Below are 20,030 nucleotides of genomic sequence, written 5' to 3'. Positions count from 1 at the left end.
TTACAACAATAAAACAGAAAATAATTGATTGCATAAGTATTCAGCCTCCTTCAAGTCAAGCAATTACAGCCTTGAATCTGTGTGGATAGGTCTCTATGAGCTTTGCATATCTAGACACTGCAATTTTTCCCCATTCTTCTTTACACAACTGCTCAAGTTCTGTCGGATTGCATGGGGATTGTGAGTGAACAGCCCTTTAGTTCCAGCCACAAATTCTCAATTGAACTGAGGTGTGGACTCTGATCTGGCCACTCCAGGGCATTAACTTTGTTGTTTTTAAGCCATTCCTGTGAAGCTTTGTCTTATGCTTGGGGTCATTGTCTCGCTGGAGGACATACTTTCTCCCAAGTCGCAGTTCTCTTGCAGACTGCATCAGGTTTTCCTCCAGGATTTCCTTGTATTTTTCTGTATTCATTTTACCCTGTACCTTCACAAGCCTTCCAGGGCCTGCTGCAGTGAAGCATCCCACAGCATGATGCAGCCACCACCATGCTTCACGGTAGGGATGGTATGTTTTTAGTGATGTGCGGTGTTTGGCTTACGCCAAAGGTAGTGTTTAGTCTGATGGCCAGAAAGCTCAGTTTTGGATTCATCAGACCATATTACCTTCTTCCAGCTGACTTCAGTGTCTCCTACATGCCTTCAGGCAAACTCTAGCTGAGATTTCATGTGAATTTTTTTTTCCAACAGTGGCTTTCCCATAAAGCTGTGACTGTTGAAGCACCTGGGTAACAGTTGTATGTGCCGTCTCTCCCAACTTAGCCACTGAAGCTTGTAACTCCTCCAGAGTTGTCATAGGTCTCTTGGTGGCCTCCCTCACCAGTCCCCTTCTTGCACTGTCACTCAGTTTCTGAGGACGGCCTGCTCTGGGCAGATTTACACCTGTGCCATATTCTTTCCATTTTTGATGATTGACTTAACTGTACTCCAAGGGATATTCAGTGACTTGAAAATATTCTTGTATCCATCTCCTGACTTGTGCTTTTCAATAACCTTTTTTGTGGAGTTGCTTGGAGTGTTCTTTTATCTTCATGGTGTAGTTTTTGCCACGATACTGACTCACCAGCCGTTGGACCTTCCAGATACAGGTGTATTTGTACTACAGTTATTTGAAGAGCCTTGACTGCACACAGGAGATTTCCATTTAACTAATTATGTGACTTCTAAAACCAACTGTCTGCACCAGTGATGATTTGGTGTGTCATATTAAAGAGGGCGAATACATGTGCTATCAATTATTTTGTGTTTTTATCGGCACTGTATATATACATGCAAGTGAAGTTTAAAAAGTGCAAAAATAGAAACTTAAAAAAAGCAGTGAGGTCGTGTTCATGGGTTCAAAGTCCATTCAGAAATCTGATGGCAGAGGGGAAGTTGTTTTCCCTGAATCATTGAGTGTGTGCTTTCAGGCTCCTGTACCTCCACCCTGATGGTAGTAATAAGAGAGTACAGGTCTTTGGTGATAGGGTCCTTGAGGACGTCCTGGATGCTGGGGAGACTAGTGTCATGATGGAACTGACTAAGTTAACAACTTTCTGCAGCTTATTTCAGTCCTGTGCAGTGGCCCTTCCATACCAGATGGCGATGAAGCCAGTTAGAATGCTCTCCACAGTAGATCTGTAGAAATTTGCGAGTGTCTTTTGGTGACAGACCAAATCTCCTCAAACTCCGAATGAAATATAGTTGCTGTCGTGCTTCCTTTGTAGCTGCATCGATGTGTTGGGCCCAGGTTAGATCCTCAGAGATCTTGACACCCAGGAGCTTGAAATTGCTCACCCTTTCCACTTCTGATCCCTCGATGAGGACTGGTGTGTGTGTCAATGTACAGTTGCAACTTGATGCCCTAACCTTTGTAGCCTTTCATCCATCCTGTGCCAAGCTGTTCTGTTTAGTCCCATTGAACTGCACCTGGACCATGGCCTTCCATACATCTCCCATCCATGTTCTTACCCAAACTTCTATCAACTGTTGCAGTTGAAACTGCATCTACCACCTTCGCTGGCAGCTGGTTCCACACTCTCACCATCCTCTGAGTGAAAACGATCCCCCTCAGGTTCCCCTTAAATATTTGTGTCCTCTCAGGATCTTGTTCAAAGTAAATTTATTATCAAGGTACATATGTCGCCATATACAACCCTGAGATTTCTTTTTCTTAAATAATAATAATAACCATAATAAAATCAGTGGAAGACCGCACCAACGGGGCAAACAAACAACGAATGTGCAAAAGACAATAAACTAGAAATACAAAAGAAAAATAAATAATAATAAATAAATATTGAGAACGTCACATGAAGAATTCTTGAAAGTGAGTCCATAGACTGTGGGAACAGTTCATGGTGGGGATGAGTGATGTTATCCCCACTGATTCAAGAGTCTGATGGTTGAGGAGTAATAACTGATCTTGACCTGGTGGTGTGGTTTCTGAGCTCCTGTGCCACCACACAGAGAGCGTGGCCTGGGTGGCAGAGGTCTCTGATGATGGACGCTACATTCCTGCGAGTGTTTCGTGTAGATGTTCTCAGTGGTGGGAGGGCTTTACGTGTGCTGGACTGAGCTGTATTCACTATATTTTTTAGGATTTTCCATTCAAGGGCATTGTTGCTGCACCGAGCCACAATGCGTCCATGTAGGGAGAGGCTGGTTTCAGTGTGAGTTCTGTAAGGAGCTAGCATTGAGCTTTTCCTACCTAAGTTTGGCTGTCTGTTTCCAGGCTAGCTACCCATCTTCAGTTCAAGTTTGTTGTCATCTGACTGTACGTATACAACGAAATGAAGCAACGTTCCTTCGGACCATAATGCCCCCACAACACATCCATCGCTCACAGCACAAGATGTTAGCATAAATAAGTGAATAAAATGTAATTCAGAATGCATGTAGTGCACAGCACAGGTTAACATTAAACAGCTCGCTGTCCTAGTGATGCCACCTCAGTGGTGGCAGGGCGTTCGTTAGTCTTGCAACATGAGGGAAGTAACTGTTAACCCAGTCTGACGGTCCAGGTCCAGGTGCTACCTCCTTCCTGACAGGAGTGGGCCAAGGAAATTGTGGGGTGGGTGGTAGGGATCCTCAGTAATGCCTTGGGTCCTTTGCGACGTTCCCAGTACATGTCATAAATAGGGAGGGGACCACAGTGATTCTCTCGACAGTTTTTACTATCCTCTGTAGGGTCTTGCGATAATGTTGCCAACTGTATTCTCCCTGGCTCTGGGAGCTTGCAATGTACCCACTACCAGCCCTCCCCCTGCCGCCGCCCCACCGCCTCAGTCAGTTCACCCCCACTCCTCCCCCCCGCCTTTCAGGGAGAAGGACGCGGAGCTGAACCAGAAGCGGCCGCAGTACATCAAGGCCAAGGAGAACACGTCGCACAAGATCAAGAAGCTGGAGTCCGCCAAGAAGTCGCTGCAGAACGCGCAGAAGCAGTACAAGAAGCGCAAAGCAGACATGGACGAGCTGGAGCAGGAGACGCAGGCGGTGGAGAAGGCGCGGCAGGAGTTTGAGGAGCGGATGGAGGAAGAGAGCCAGAGCCAGGGCCGGGATCTGCAGCTCGAAGAGAACCAGGTAAGGTGTGGTGTGACGGTGAGTCAGGTCAGGGGACAAGGGCTGGAGGCCCGGAGGCAGCCTGTCCTGTGGCTGGAGGCCGGTCTGAATGGCAGGGGATGGGAAAGTGCTGCGTTTTGTTGTTTTTTTGTCTTGATTTTTTTTGTTATTGCTTGATTCTTAATCTGAGAGACTTTCACTCAACAGCAGTAAGACCAAGGAATTGATTGTAGACAATTGAGGGAACACGCACCAGTCCACAGTTTCAGACGAGGCAAGGGCTGAAGACATACACTCAACATTTTCGAGTATTGAGTTGGGTGTTATGTTGAAGTTGTATAAGACTTAGTGTAGGCTAATCTGGAGTATTGTGTGTAGTTCTGATCACCTACGTACAGGAAAGATTTCATGAAGTTTGAAAGAGTACTGAGATGATCACAGTGATGTTTCTGGGACTGGAGCACCTGAGTTAATGAGAAAGGTTGAATAGGTTAAGAGTTTATTCCCTGGAGTGTAAGAGAATGAGAGATTTGACAGAGATACAGAGAAGTATGAGAGGTACAGAGAAGGTAAATGCAAGCAGGCTTTTTCCACTGAGGGTTGGGTTAGATTAGATCTAAAGGTCATGGATTAAGAGTGAAAGTTGACATTTTTATGGGGAACATGAGGGTGGTGGGTATGGCTTCGACTGCAACATTTAAGAGAAGTTAGAGTTAGTACACAGAAGAGATGGAGTGTGGAGGGCAATGGTGCAGTTGCAGATTGTTGGGACTAGGCAGATTAATGGTTTGGTATAGACTAGATGGGCCGAAGGATCTGTGTCTGTACTGTAGTTAAATCCATTGTGCTTTCTTTTGCTGTGGACTTATTTTAAAGATCTGTAGTTGGAAATGTTTGTCAGTGTTGCCCGAGGGCAGTTTGGGAGAGTCAATCTGTCTCTGACATTTTTTTCACCACCACCCGGATTTCTACAGGTGAAAAAATACCATCGGCTGAAGGAGGAAGCCAGCAAGCGGGCCGCCACCCTGGCTCAGGAGCTGGAGAAATTCAACCGAGACCAGAAGGCCGACCAGGATCGCCTGGACCTGGAGGAGAGGAAGAAAGTGGAGACGGAGGTAGGTTCTGAACTCGGTGCTCAGGAAGAGGCTGACAGATGCGAGCCTGTCTCTAACATGTGATCATGCATGTGCGAAGTAGCAGTCCTGAGATCGTCAGGCATGATTGAACTTTACAGCACAGTCCAAACCGTTCGGCCCACAATGTTGTGCTGATTACTGGTAGGAGGTGCCTTGTTCATTATGTCTCCTATTACTTCCCGTGTTTCTGTACGGTTGGGGAGGAGATCGTCCTGCCCATTGCATGCTATCTCCCTGAGGGAATATTGTGCAGGTGAGAACAGTACAATGGCCTATTTCTACAAACTGAGTTATCTGAAGTTGTAAGGTTCACCTGTTTTTCCCCTCTGGGAGTGGAAGCTGTACCCAGTCTGACCTGCCAGGCATTCCTTCTTGTTCTGCATCTTGCTACACCTGCATTCTTCTGTCCATGCCCTCCCTCGCTGACTGCTTCCCACCACTCCTGGTTGGCAAATCAAGGTAGCTTAACGCTTTACATCCTCTCTCTTTGTTCCATGTCCTCTAATGATCTTTTCCCTGCTTCAAAGAAATCTTCCTTTCTGTTCACCCGATCAAGTCTTCATAATATCCATTTACATTTGCCCCGCAGTCTTCTCTCATTCAAAATCAATCCCAGACAAACCCAAAAATCCAGCCCGGTCCTGGCAGCATTTTCGTAACACTCTGCAGCCTCCCCAGGGCAATTGCTCCTTCTGGAATGGTGGCCAGAGTGTCACAAGGTGAAGTTTTAGAGGCCTAACCAGAGTTTTATACAGTGTGACCATAAGACATAGGAGAAGAATCAGGCCATTCTGCCCATCCAGTCTGTTCTGCCATTCTATCATGGCTGATCTGTTATTCCTCTTCACCCCATTCTCCTGCCTTCTCCCCGTAATCTTTGACACTCTTACTAATCATCCTCCACTTCAAATACGCCCAATGACTTGGCCGTCTGTGGCAGTGAATTCCACAGATTTGCTGCCCTCTGGCTAAAGCAATTACTCTTCGTCTTTGTTCTAAAGTGACATCCTTGTATTCTGAGGCTGTGCCCTCTGGTCCTGGACTCCCCAATTATAGGAGACATAGTCTCCCGTCCACTCCATCTAGGTTTTCCATCCAGCTGGTGTTATCCTGATATAATAAAGGATTGAAATTTATAAGTTCAAAGTAAAACTACCCCTCCTATCAATGTATTTATCCAAACTTCTCTTGACTGTTGCCCGTGGCAATGAATTCCACAGATTCACCACTCTCTGGTTAAAGAAATTCCTCCTCATCTCTGCTCCAAATGTATGTCCTTCTATTCTGAGGCTGTGCCCTCTGGTCCTTGACCTCCACTATTGGAAACATCCTCTCTATGTCCACTCTATCTAGGTGTCTCAATATTCAATGACCTTCTGCCTCTTACCATCGGTGCTGCAGTGGAAAACTAAAATTCCGAGTGGACTTCCGGTAGCGCTCATGGAGTGAAGTCGCGTTCTTGACTCGCTCCATTACCTCTGAGTTTTTTCTCTCTATGGTCAGCTATACTTTAATTAACTATTAAGGCATCAATTTTTACAATACTTTGAATTAAACTGAATTCTCTGACAATTGGATGATATTGAGATCGGCTATGTCTAAGAACGGGAAAGACGGCAAGGATGGTAAACCTCCGGTTAAACCGAAAGCTACGGATCTCCCTCCGACTGAATCACCGGTGACTTTGAAAGCGATATCGGAGTTAATTCAGAGGGAAATTTCAACCTCTGTTAGGGAGATGATTCGTACAGAAATTATGGGCTTTGTTAAAGACCTGATTCATACGGAAATCTCAACTAAGTTCCAGAAAATTGCCGATTTAATTGATAAGATGCAAACATGTATTGCGGAACATCAGTCGGCTATATCTGATCTTCAAAAATCCGCGCAACAAAGTGAGCTTAAGATGGGGAAAGTCGAAGAAACAATTAATGTAATGAAGAAGAAACTTGACTTTTTGACTTTTAAAAACTCTGACTTGGAATCTAGAATGCGACGGCAGAATTTACGAATGATTGGCGTCAGGGAAGCCGTGGAAGCTAACAACCCTATGAAATATTTCTCCCAACTTTTAAAAGATGCATTCCCTACTGTATTTCCTGACCAACCACCGCTACTGGATCGTGTTCACAGAATCCCATCATACTCGTCTAGGTCAGATAGACCGAGGCATGTTATCTTACGTTTTCATTACTTTCAAGACAAGGAGAGACTGTTTCGATTCGCTCGATCTAAAGGTTTCATTGATTTTTCGGATCTTAAGTTCCGATTCGTGGAAGATTTCAGTAAACCAATCTGGGACCAACGGGTCCGTTACAGATCCGTGATGTCGGAATTCTATAAGATGGATTTAAGACCAGCGCTGCTGTACCCTGCACGTCTAAGGATTCGCATGTTAGATGGAGCCCTTCGTTTTTTTGATTCTCTATCGGATGCCCAGAGTTATCTGGATCAACTTTCATCTTCAACATCTTAATTGCCTTTTTTTTAAATTTTCTCCGTTGATCGGAGGCTGTGAATTGGTTGGTTTTAACTTTTCTGTGCCCTATTTGGGCAGAAAAGTTTACTTTCGATTTCTCAATATGGCTGCTAAACTTTCTTTTTAACTGCGTCATTTCTTTCTTTTCCCAGGGGATTCTGAGTGGTTACTTCCCTTTTGTCATCTTACGTATTTCCTGTGCGGCCTTAAATTTTGTAGTTTTTTTTAAATTTTATTCTGTTTTGCTTTTTATAATCATTTTATGTTAATAATCCTATTTTTTTTTTGTTGCTGTGTCTATTCATGAGTTTGAGGTTTATTGTGGTTTTTTTTTAATATATACTTTCCGGCTTTTGTTCTGTTCTGTGTGTATTTTAATTGAGCTAACTTTTTTTTACTTTTTTTTTACTGTTTTACAATTAGCTGACCCTTTTCATATTTATACCTTTTTTTTAGGGAGCGTATACCGGAAGTCATGGGGGTAGTTTTAGCGCTTGCTTCTTTCTGGCGGGTCTGCTTTAGATTTCGCCTTGGGGTCTTGGGGTGGGGGGTGGTGGGAGGGGCTTCACGTTTTAGTTTGTTTCTCTTTGGGCTATATACATTATTGAAGTATTGGTTGCGTCCTTTTCCCCGGTATCTTTTGTATGTTCTGTTTCCTCTCCGGGTTTGTGGGTCGCGCCTATTGTCAATCCTCCTTGTTATGGGTTGACTTTAGGATTTATGGAGTCTATTATTAATTTTGTCTCCTGGAATACTAATGGTCTTAATCATCCTATTAAAAGGAAAAAAGTTTTTAAAGTGTTCCGGAGACTTAAAGCACAAATTTTATTTTTACAAGAGACCCATGTACGGAGGGGGGACAGACTACGTTTTTTCAAATTCTGGAAGGGACAACAATTTCATTCGAACTCCAATGCTAAGATTCGAGGCGTCTCTATTTTTATAGACTCCTCAGTTACTTTTATACAACAGGATATTATCTCTGATCCGAATGGTAGATTTTTACTGGTTAGTGGTTTACTATTTAATAAAAAAGTAGTTTTGGTTAATGTTTATGCTCCTAATATGGATTGTCCGGAATTTTATAAATCATTGTTTGATCAGTTTCCGAATTTGAACGAGTTTTCATTGATTTGGGGCGGAGATCTTAATACCTGTTTATCTCCAGCTTTGGACCGTTCGGCTCCTTTACGGACTTTACCTAATAAATCTGCAAATTTGATTAATTTTTTCCTTTCTGATTCTGGGTCGACGGACATTTGGCGTTTTCTGCATCCTCAGGAAAAAGATTTTTCCTTCTTTTCACATGTTCATCATTCCTATTCAAGAATTGATTATTTTTTCATTGATTCTCGTCTCATTCCTTCAGTGATTAAATGTGATTATGATTCTATAACCATTTCGGATCATGCTCCACTTAAGCTTTCTATTAAAATTATGGCCAATATACCAAACAATAGACAATGGCGTTTTAATTCGCTGTTGCTTCAGGACTCGGACTTTGTTAATTTTATGAATGAACAGATTGAGCTTTTTTTTACAATTAACCATACAGAAGATATTTCGGTTAACACTCTTTGGGACACTTTTAAAGCCTATATTCGGGGTCAGATTATTTCGTATTCCGTTGCTTTGAGGAAGAAACAGAAGCAGGAGGAGATGGCAATTGTGGACAAGATTAAAGAAATTGATAAGAAATATGTTATGGCTCCTTCTGAGGAGCTATACAAACAAAGAACTGAACTTCAAATGGAACACAGTTTACTACTCTCGTCCTCGATTGTAAACCAATTAAAGAAAACAAGAAGTGATTTTTATGTTCACAGTGATAAAATTGGCAAGCTGCTGGCTAATCAATTGAAATCTAATTATGTTAAATCTCAAATCAATCAGATTTATAACCAAAATGATCGATTGATATTGGATCATGTGGGGATTAATCAAACCTTTTGTGATTTTTATTCTTCTTTATATCAATCAGAGTCTCCTCGAGATTCTAAATATATGAATGATTTTTTAGATAAGTTAGACTTCCCTCAGATTTCACAGGATATGTCTTCTTTATTAGATACTTCCATTACAATGGATGAGATTAAGAATGTTATTTTTTCTATGAATCTGGGGAAAGCTCCTGGCCCTGATGGGTTTACCGTTGAATTTTATAAATGTTTTGCTTCTTTATTGATTCCTTGGCTCTATAAGGTTTTTGAGGCTTCTTTGAAACTTGGTAAACTTCCGGAATCTTTTAATAGAGCATCAATTTCTTTAATACTAAAGAAGGATAAAGACCCTGCTCAATGTGCATCTTATAGACCAATATCTTTATTAAATGTTGATTCTAAAGTTTTTTCCAAGTTATTAGCAAATAGACTAGAAAAAGTACTTCCTTCTATTATTTCGGAAGACCAAACGGGTTTTATTAAAGGTCGTTACTCTTTTTATAATATTCGTACATTGTTAAATATCGTTTATACTCCCTCACAAAATGTTCCTGAGTGTGTTATTTCTTTAGATGCCGAGAAAGCTTTTGATAGAGTAGAATGGCCTTATTTATTTAAGGTGCTTGAAATGTTTAATTTTAGCTTGAAATTTATATCCTGGATTAAACTGTTATATCACTCCCCTGTAGCCTCGGTTCGTACTAACTCCTTAAACTCACCTTTTTTTCCTCTCTTTCGTGGTACTCGACAAGGCTGTCCTCTTAGTCCCCTATTATTTGATATTGCATTAGAACCTCTTGCAATTGCTATTCGAGAATCTTCAAATATTACTGGGATAACTCGGGGATTAAAGTCCCATAAATTATCACTCTATGCTGATGATTTACTTTTATATATTTCTAATCCTGAGAGATCCATTCCTGCTGTTTTAGAGTTATTAGCACAATTTGGTCTTTTCTCAGGTTATAAATTAAATCTTAGTAAGAGTGAACTTTTTCCGATTAATAAACATCTTCCCTTATATTATAAATTTCCATTTAAATTGATTAATAATTACTTTTCATATCTTGGGATTAAAATTACTTGTAAACATAAAGATTTATTTAAGACTAACTTTTTACCATTAATAGACCATATTACTCAACTTTCATCTAAATGGTTTCCCTTATATTTAACTTTGATTGGTCGTATTAATGCAGTTAAGATGTTTTTTTTGCCAAAATTTTTATATGTGTTTCAGGCATTACCAATTTTCGTTCCTAAATCTTTTTTTGATAAAGTTGACTCTAAAATTTCTTCATTTATTTGGCAGAATAAGAATCCGAGACTGGGTAAAATACATTTACAGAAAGCTAAGAGAGATGGAGGTTTAGCATTACCTAACTTTAGATTTTATTATTGGGCTATTAATATTCGACATATGAAATTTTGGTTACTTGACCGGGACATACTATCTATTCCTAAATGGGTAGCATTGGAATTACAATCTGTTCAGGGTTATACACTTGGTTCTATTTTAGGTTCCTCTCTTCCTTTTGATTCGAAACGCCTTAAGCAGGTCTCTAACCCGATAGTTAAATATGCTTTGCGCATTTGGTTTCAATTCAGAAAATTTTTTGATCTTAATCAATTCGGGTTAGCGATTCCTATTTTAGGTAACATATTTTTTCCTCCCTCTTTTACGGATCGCGCTTTTCAAACTTGGAAGACTAAGGGTATTTTACGGTTTTTGGATTTATTTTTAGATGGTTCCCTTATGTCTTTTGAACAATTATCTAATAAATATAACTTATCAAGAATACATTTTTTTAGATATTTACAAGTTAGAAATTTCCTAAGTACTATACTTTCTTCCTTTCCAATGCTTCCTCCTATATATATTTTAGATTCGATAATTAACCTTAATCCATGTCAGAAAGGTGCATCGGCTATGATTTATAATATTATTATGAAACTTAGGAAAGCTCCATTTGATAAGATTAGGGTAGATTGGGAACAGGAATTGGGGCTTACCATTTCTGTGGATGATTGGGGGCAGATTTTACAATTAGTTAATACTTCCTCTATTTGTGCTAAACATTCCCTAATTCAATTTAAAGTGGTTCATAGAGCACATATGTCCAAAGATAAGTTAGCGCGTTTTTACTCGCATATTAATCCTTTCTGTGATAGATGTTCGGGGCAGATAGCCTCTTTAACTCATATGTTTTGGTCTTGCCCTACTTTGGAAACTTTTTGGAGAGATATTTTCAATATTATTTCTAAGGTATTAAATATAGATATCTCTCCTCACCCTATTACTGCTATCTTTGGACTACCTAAAATTTCTAGTAATCTTTCCCCTTCAGCCCGTAGAATGATTGCATTTCTTACTTTAATGGCGAAAAGATGTATTTTACAACATTGGAAAGAGCTTAATGCTCCAACTACCTTTTTTTGGTTTTCTCAGACGATTTTATGTTTGAATCTGGAGAAAATTAGAAGTAACCTTTATGATTCTTCATTTAAATTTGAACAGATTTGGGGACCTTTTATTCGATATTTTCATTTAATGTAATATTTACCCTTCTTGTTTTTTTTTTCACTGTTTTAATGGAGGTCGGGATTGAGGACGTGATTTTAAGTTTAACTCTGTTTGGTTTCAAGTTAGCCCATTGCTTTGCTTTGCTTTTAGGTAGTTGCACGGTGGGTTTTTTTTTTGGGGGGTTTTTTTTTCTTTTTTCTTTTTTTTTTTTTTTTTTTTCCATTGATATATATAAAATCTAGTATACTATTATGTTATCTTGGTTTCTTATGCTTAAATTACATTGTTTGTAGTATTTTCTTTTTGGTATTGTTATCTTTTGGAATTTTATTGTACTTTAACATTGTATTAATGTTTATATGGCTTACCTTTTTTGTATACTTACTCAATAAAAAGATTTAAAAAGAAAAGAAAACTAAAATTCCTACGTACTACTTAAACTACACAATCCAGGCCCTTCAGCTCACAGTATTGTGCCAGCCTTTCAACCTGCTCTGCGATCAATCTCACCCTCCCCTCCCACATAGCTCTTCATTTTTCTATCACCCACGTGCCTATCCAGGAGTCTCTTCAATAACCCTAATGCATCTGCCTCCACCAACACCCCTGGTAGGGTGTTCCACGCATCTACCATCCTCTGTATAAAAACCTACCTCTGACATCTCCTCTAATCCTCCCCCTCATATTAACCATATTCATGGGAAAAGGACACTCTGTATCTGTACTACTTAACATCTTGTACAACTCTATCAAGTCACATCTCATCCTCCTTTTCTCCGAAGAGAAAAGGCTAGCTCACTAAGTTTGTCCTCATAAGACAAGCTCTCTAATTGGGCGGTCCTTCAATGATTCTGTTATGGCTTTTATTCTATAGATTTATTGAGTATCCTCACAAGTAAATGAATCTTGGGGTTGTATATATGGTGTCACAGATGTACTTGCGGAATAATATTAACTTTGAGCTTCATCCAGGCAGCATCCTGGTACACCCTGTGACCCATTGTATTTGCCCCTTCTACCCTGGGAAATTGGCTCACCTTCAGTGAGTCACACCCCGCAGCCCCGAGGAGCCCTCGTTCCTCTGCACTTCTCAGCTTCCTTTTACAGAAATCTTTTTATTTATTCTTTTGGAGAAATTTTAACTGTTGACCTCTCGACCTCCGCAGTCCAAAATTAAGCAGAAGGTCAGAGAAATTGAGGAGAATCAGAAGAGGATTGACAAGTTGGAGGATTACATCAACACCAGCAAGTAAGTACGGTTTGCTTTTCACACCTGGTGTCTTTGCGACCTGTGTCCCTCCTAGCTTGTCCTTCCTGTCCCAATCTCTGCACCCGCCATCCGTCCTCGCCCAGGAGTGTGAGCATCTACCCTCAACCCTGAACCCCTCCCCCAACTGTGTTCCTCCCTCCCCCCCGCTCGCTGAGCATCTGCCTTCATACCCCAACACCCCCAACGCTTGTCTTCCCACTCCCTGCTTTCTGTGCACCTTACTTTTGTCTCAGTGCATCTGCCCTGATGCCTGTCCTCCTCCACATCTTATCTGCCCCTCCCACTACAACCTATTCTCTTGGCACATCTGCCCTCGACCATCCCCCTCCTACCCTTCGTCCCGCAACCACTACCTGCACTTTGTGTCCCCACCATTCTCCAGTCTCCTGTCTCCCATTGCAACATTGAGCTGTCTCTCCCCCTCTCCTGCTCTCCCGCTCGCCGTGCCCGGCCTCCCAGAGCCTGCACCTCTGGCCTGGACTGAGCTGTCCACCCCCGCCCAGCCTCCCAGAGCTGCGCCTCTGCCCCAGACTGAGCTGCGCCGCGAGCTGAGCTGTTGCCCCTTTGCTAGGCAGTCGCTGGAAGAGCAGCAGGCGCAGGAGACCAAGCTGACCGAGGAGGTGGAGGAGGCCAAGCAGCGCATCGACCAGATCAACACAGAGCTGAACCAGGTGATGGAGCAGCTGGGTGACGCCCGCATCGACCGGCAGGAGAGCAGCCGGCAGCAGCGCAAAGCCGAGATCATGGAGAGCATCAAGCGCCTGTACCCAGGCTCTGTGGTATGTCCTGTGTCACTGATGTGAGGCTGAGAGTTACAGCACTACAGCCCAGAAGCTGGCCTGTGGGTCCATCCAGTCCATGTTGTACTGTTGCAACATAGAACCCAAGCTAACCTAGAGAGCTTTTGGCCCATTGGCCCTTATAAATCATAGTTTTGCATACAGGAGTCGGGATGTTATTTAAAGAGAAGACGTTGCTGAGGCCAAATGTGGAACATTGTGTGCAGTTCTTGTCAACTGCCTACAGAAAGAATACCAAAAAGGTTGAAAGAGTGCAGAAAAAATTTTACACGGATGTTGGCAGGACCTGAGTTATCGGGAAAGGTTGAAAAGGTTTGGACTTCATACCCCGGAGTGTAGGAGAATGGGCTAGGTTAAGCACAAATTTAGTTGGCATTCAACCGTACATATGAAAGTAGGCAAACGAAACAGCCTTCCTCTGGGGCCAAGGTGCAAAACACAGAACCAACAGTCTCACATAGCACGTATAGTTTTGATAAAGGTATACAAATTAGGAGGGGTATTAGAGTAACCTCCAAGAAGACCACAACTTTGCGGTTTGGAGCCTTGTGTACCTCAATGACCCGGAGAACTCTGTAGGCTAGAGTCAGGGCTGTAGGTGTTGGCTTTTCGTGGGGTTACCCATGCCAAACAGGTCAAAGGCCAGAGGCCAGACTCCAGGTTCGGGGGTTCAGTTCGGGACTAACGTCCCTGACTGATCAAACAAAACAGTTATGAAACAGCAGTGAAGAATCCTTCTACGTCTGTGTGGCCAAGGACAGACAGATGGAGGATCTTCAGTGCTGCCCTAAATGCCAGCGGCATAACGGAGAAAGTAAGTATAGATAGAGTAGGCTTTTTCCACCTTGAAAGTAAGTATCATCTAGAGTAGGCTTTTTCCACCCTAGAGGTCATAGGTTAGGGGTGGAAGGGGAAAGTTCTTCACTTGGAGGTGGTGTGAGTGTGAAACATGCTCCCAGTGTGGGGGTTTGATTGCAACATTTAAGAGAATTTTGGATAAGTACATGGTTGCAAGGGGAGCGGAAGGCTATGGTCTGCGTGCGGGTCAATGGGATCGTTTGGTATGAACTAGAAGGGTCTGATCCCGTGACCTGAGTGCCCCATTCCGTGATGTTGCCTGTCTCCGCTTGCTGAAGGGAGGGCAGGCTCAAGGGGGTGAGAATTCCATGGGGCAGCCTGATAGCACAGCACTTTACTGTACAGGCGAAGCAGGTTCAATTCCTGCAGCTGTCAGTAAAGAGTTTGTATGTTCTTTCCGTGACTGTGTGGGTTTCCTCTGGGTGCTCCAGTTTCCTCCCACAGTCCAAAGACGTACAGGTTAATTGGCCATTGTAAATTGTCCCGTGATCAGGCTGTTAAACAGGTGCGTTGCTGGGCCATCAGGGCCTGTCCCGAGCTGCATCTCAATAAATAAATAAATCTGTTTCCATGGGTTGTAGAGCTTAGACCCAATGGCACATCTTGAAACGTGGGATTATTGACCTCATTTGGTTTAATATGGTCTCGTACCAAGATAGAGAGAAAATCTTCATTTGTGTGCCATTCAGATAGACTCATACCATACGTTAGTACATCGAGGTGGTACTTGAAGGCAATATATAGCTTTCAAGATTCTAGATTGTTTAGTGTCATTTCCAGTACACAAGCATAAAGAAGAAACGGAATGATTGTTAGTCCGGATCTGATAGAGTGCAAAAAAAGTACAATAAGATAAAGACCACAATAATAAGAAAAACACAAGTGAATAGAAATAAATAGGATAGCTTGTATGTCTGTGAAGTGACGCTAGTCAGGGGAGTGTCTGTACATAAGGTGACTGTGTAACTGTAGTGCAGGTAGCCAGATTGGCTGCAAGGACCATGATGAGGTGGATTTTAAGATCACGAGATCCTTATTGTACAGAAGGTCTAATCAGTAGTCATATCAGCAGGGTAGAAGCTGTCCGTCGAGCTTTTATAACTTCTGCTCAATTGGGATTGTGGGGGGAGAAGAGAGAGGATGAATTGGGTGGGAGGGGTCCTTGATTATGTGTTTCACAGAAGCAAAAGAGAGAATGAATGGGGTGGGAGGGGTCCTTGGTTACATTGTCTTCTTTGTCAGAGAGGCAGAGGAAGAGAGAATGAGTTGGCTGCGAGGGGTCCTCGATTACATTGACTGGTCTACTGAGGCTATGAGAAATTGGATCAAGTCCACGGAAGGAAAGTTGGGGCCTGTATTGTGGACCTGTATCCACAGGTCTCCACTATATCTAACATAAGGCAGGCTCAAGAGGCTGAGAAACTGTTCTCCTGGGCTAGAGAGTTTACATAGAACAGAGCACGGTACAGGCCTTTCAGCCCACGATTTTGTGCCATCCTTTCAACCTACTTTACGTTCAATCTAACCCTTCCCTCCCATAAAACTCTCCATTTTGCTTTCATTTGTGTGCCTATGAAAGAGTTTTTAAACGTCCCTAATGTATCTGCCTCTAGCACCACCACTGGCAGTGTGTTCCACTCCCTGTTTAGACCAGGGTTTCCCAACATTTTTATGCCACATACCAATCCATTAATCGGGATTGGGAATCCCTGGTTTAGACTGAAGGGCAGGTGTCGCGTGTGAGATTGAATTATTTGGGACTGAGATCAGCAGGCATTTCTCTGAGTGTTGTGAATCGACAGAGCGGAATGGAGGCTTGGACGCTGCCATTTCACAGGGGTGGGGTGGGTGGATAGATAGCTGAGGGAACGGAGGGAGAGGTCAGGGTTTTTTTTAGTAGACCTGGAGCCCTCGTTCATAGGAGTGGGGTGGGTGGGTAGATAGCTGAGGGAACAGAGGGAGAGGTCAGGGTTCTTTTTAGCAGACCTGGAGCCCTCGTTGACCTTGCCTCCTTTGCCTGTGCACAGTTTGGCCGGCTGATCGACCTGTGCCAGCCTACACAGAAGAAGTACCAGATCGCTGTCACCAAGGTGCTGGGGAAGAACATGGATGCCATCATCGTGGATACAGAGAAGACTGGCAGGGACTGCATCCAGTACATAAAGGAGCAGCGAGGGGAACCAGAGACCTTCCTGCCCCTCGATTACTTGGAGGTGAGCAAAGAGGAAGAGTTGATCCTGCCTGTACATCAGGACCAAGTGACAATTTATGGTGGGGATGGGTCTGTCACAGTGTAACACCAGTGTAGAGTACTGGTCGGAACCGGTCTGTCACTGTATAACACCGGGGTACAGTACCCATGGGGATCGTCTGTCACTGTATAACGGAGACGGGTGTGTCACTGCATAACGCCAGGGTACGGTACCGGTGGAGACAGGTCTGTCACTATGTTATGGGTTTATTGATATACAGTATTTCATCAGTCTCTCTTCAGTGGGGTTTCATTTTCCTCTGTGCCCTCAGGTCAAGCCCACTGATGAGAAACTTCGAGAGCTGCGCGGTGCCAAACTGGTGATCGACGTCATCCGCTACGAACCACCACACATCAAGAAAGCGCTGCAGTACGCCTGCGGGAACGCACTGGTGTGCGACAACGTGGAGGACGCCAGGCGCATTGCTTTCGGGGGCCCACAGAGGCACAAGGTACATGCGTGGGCTTATGGTGCTCGTGGGGAAGGGGCGATCCCTTGTCCTGTCCAGACCTGTCTCTCTTTCCCTGGCCTTTTGCTTGGTGCTCATACAATCAGCCTTGGCCCTAATAAAGAGCAGAAAGTAGAAGCAACATTAGCTCACGTGCCCCCTTAAGCTTACCTCGCTGTTCAATATGACTGGCTGATCTAGGTGAGGCCCCTCTTCTGTGCAAGTTTCAGCATTCCAGCTCATTTTCCCCAGACTTTCCCCACCCAGATCCTGTTCTCTTCTCTCTGCTGCCATCAGGTGCCTCAGGACCCAGGCCACCGGGTTCAGGAGCAGTTACTACCCCCTCAGCCATCAGACTCTTGAACCAAAAGGGATTGGAGGGCAGTTCCCGGCACCAGCATAGCACACCCACCATTCACTAAACCTAACCCGTATGTCTTTGGGATGTGGGAGCGGTCATGGGGAGAGCAGCAGGAGTTGAACCCTGATTGCTGGTACTTTAAAAGTGTTGCGCCAGTGTTGTGCTACCATGCTTCCCACTGGAACAATGAATTGCACCTGGTGTATATATCAATAAACTAAACTACATCAATGACCTCTTGGCTTCCAACCTTGTGGCGTGAGCATTGATTCCCCAATCTCCAATAATTTTTCCCCTCCCCACTTTTTCAATTCCCCACTCTTAACTCTTCTCTCCTCAGCTATCTTATCACCCCCATGCCCCTCCTCCTTCCCCTTCTCCCAGGCTGCCGTGATCTTCTCTCCAATCAGGTTCCTTCTTCTCCAGCCCTTTCTCTTTTCCACCTCTCACTTTCCAGTTTCTTTCTTCATCCCCCTTCTCCCTACCCCCTAGCTTCACTTATCACTTTCTAGCTTGTTCTCCTTCTCCTTGCCCTCTGCCCCCACCTTTTTATTCTGCTGTCTTTCCCCTTCCTTTCCAGTCCTGATGAAGAATCATGGCCCAAAACGTTGACTGTTTATTCATATTCATAGATGCTGCCTGACCTGCTGAGTTCTTTCAGCATATTGTGTGTGTTTCCTAAATAGCCATCCCTCTTCTGATATCATTTGGACATGAACCCTGTCACGTCCTCAAAGCACCCTTCACGTTTCAATAAGGTCACTGTTCATTCTTCCAAACTCCAAACCTCAAACCTAGCTGGTTTACCCTATTTCTGCACCTCCTTCCTCTGCAAATCCGTCTTCTTGGCCGGCTTCACAAAGTAATGTCGAGGTTAAGATTTTTAACAAATGACCTTTATTTGTCCCAGGTTCATTGAAGCATCTGTTATGCATCAATGAGCTACCCAGTCCGAGGATTGTTGACTGCAGCCCACGAGTGTCACTACGCTTCTGTGTCACATAGCGTGCCCACACTCACTAACCCTTAATCCGCTCGTCTTTTTGGAAAGTGTTGGAGGAAAGCGAGCAGCTTGAGGAAACCTGAGTGGTCACAGAGAGAGCGTACACACTCTCATGGACAGCGGTGGGAATTGAACTCCGATCGCCACCGCTGTAATAGCGTTACGCTATCGTGTCACCTTGCTCCATCCTGTCTCTGCACTTCCCTCCCTCCCTGCAAAGTCCAGCAATCCCTCGCTAAACCTCTGCCCTCTCTTTAATGGTGTCTCCATTAACCCACCTTGTTATGTCTTTTAACTTCAAAACATGAAACTAATTCAAAGGAAGACATAGGAATGAAATGTGAGTCCAACTTTGTGTTCACTGCACATAATTATGAAGTGTGACAACATGTAATTTATGTGTGTGTGTGTGTGTGTATATATATATATATGTGTGTATATATATATATATATATATATATATATACACATACATAAAACCCACAGTGAATTATTTAAACGAGCAAGAATGCTTTATCAAACAATATATTTATAATATTACTCAAATACTACAGAAATGTTAAATGCGTAACACGCCTCTCTGGCTAGTCTTTTGGTTACCTTTTCCCTTTGGCAGCTTCTGCAGTGCAAATTCTATTAAGGTTAGATCTCTCCAACCCTCCCTTGCAGACTGTTGCCCTGGACGGGACCCTCTTCCAGAAGTCAGGGGTGATTTCGGGAGGCGCAAGCGACCTCAAGGCGAAAGCTCGGCGCTGGGACGAGAAAGCGGTGGAGAAGCTGAAGAGCAAGAAGGAGAAGCTGACTGAGGAGCTGAAGGTACGAGAAGGTCACATATATTGTCATCTGACTGAATATACATACAACCAAATGAAACAATGTTCCTCTGGACCATCGTGCCCCCACAGTACATCTGTCACACAGCACATAAACCAAAATATTATTATAAATTAATTCATTATGTGCCGTGTTGTATGACGTGGGCGATTGTGGTCTTTCCGAATCATGATTGTTCTCGGCATTTTTTTCTACAGAAGTGGTTTGCCATTGCCTTTTTCTGGCCAGTGTCTTTCTAAGACGGGTGACCCCAGCCATTATCAATACTCTTCAGAGATTGTCTGCCTGGCGTCAGTGGTCGCACAACCAGGAGTTGTGATCTGCACCAGCTGCTCATACGACCGTCCACCACCTGCTCCCATGGCTTCATGTAACCCTGATCGGGGGACTAAGCAGATGCTACACCTCTAGTGGAGACATATCTCCACCCTGCCACCCATACCATAAATAAATTAATAAAATATAATTCAGCGTGCGTGTAGTGTAAACAGTATACAGTAAATAGTCTCGGGCTGTGGGAAGAAACTGTTACCCAGTCTGGCAGCCCTCGAACTGATGCTCCTGTATCTCCTTCCTGACGGTGGT

General features: G+C 43.4%; 1 protein-coding gene across 1 annotated transcript in view; it reads left to right on the top strand.

The window, feature by feature from the left end:
• Nucleotides 1-20,030, top strand: part of LOC134338997 (structural maintenance of chromosomes protein 1A) — a 60,445-nt gene that overhangs the window by 11,624 nt on the left and 28,791 nt on the right. Inside the window, exons 6-12 of the mRNA XM_063035223.1 lie at nucleotides 3,303-3,561; nucleotides 4,515-4,655; nucleotides 12,786-12,868; nucleotides 13,461-13,668; nucleotides 16,575-16,760; nucleotides 17,071-17,250; nucleotides 19,281-19,427. Of these exons, the coding sequence (XP_062891293.1) occupies nucleotides 3,303-3,561; nucleotides 4,515-4,655; nucleotides 12,786-12,868; nucleotides 13,461-13,668; nucleotides 16,575-16,760; nucleotides 17,071-17,250; nucleotides 19,281-19,427 (1,204 nt within the window). The remainder of the gene's footprint in view (nucleotides 1-3,302; nucleotides 3,562-4,514; nucleotides 4,656-12,785; nucleotides 12,869-13,460; nucleotides 13,669-16,574; nucleotides 16,761-17,070; nucleotides 17,251-19,280; nucleotides 19,428-20,030) is intronic.

The sequence above is a fragment of the Mobula hypostoma genome, chromosome 28, assembly GCF_963921235.1.
Source record: "Mobula hypostoma chromosome 28, sMobHyp1.1, whole genome shotgun sequence".
Lineage (NCBI taxonomy): Eukaryota > Metazoa > Chordata > Chondrichthyes > Myliobatiformes > Myliobatidae > Mobula > Mobula hypostoma.
The sequence above is the reverse complement of the archived record's forward strand: the minus strand, read 5'-3'. Positions and strand labels throughout refer to the sequence as shown.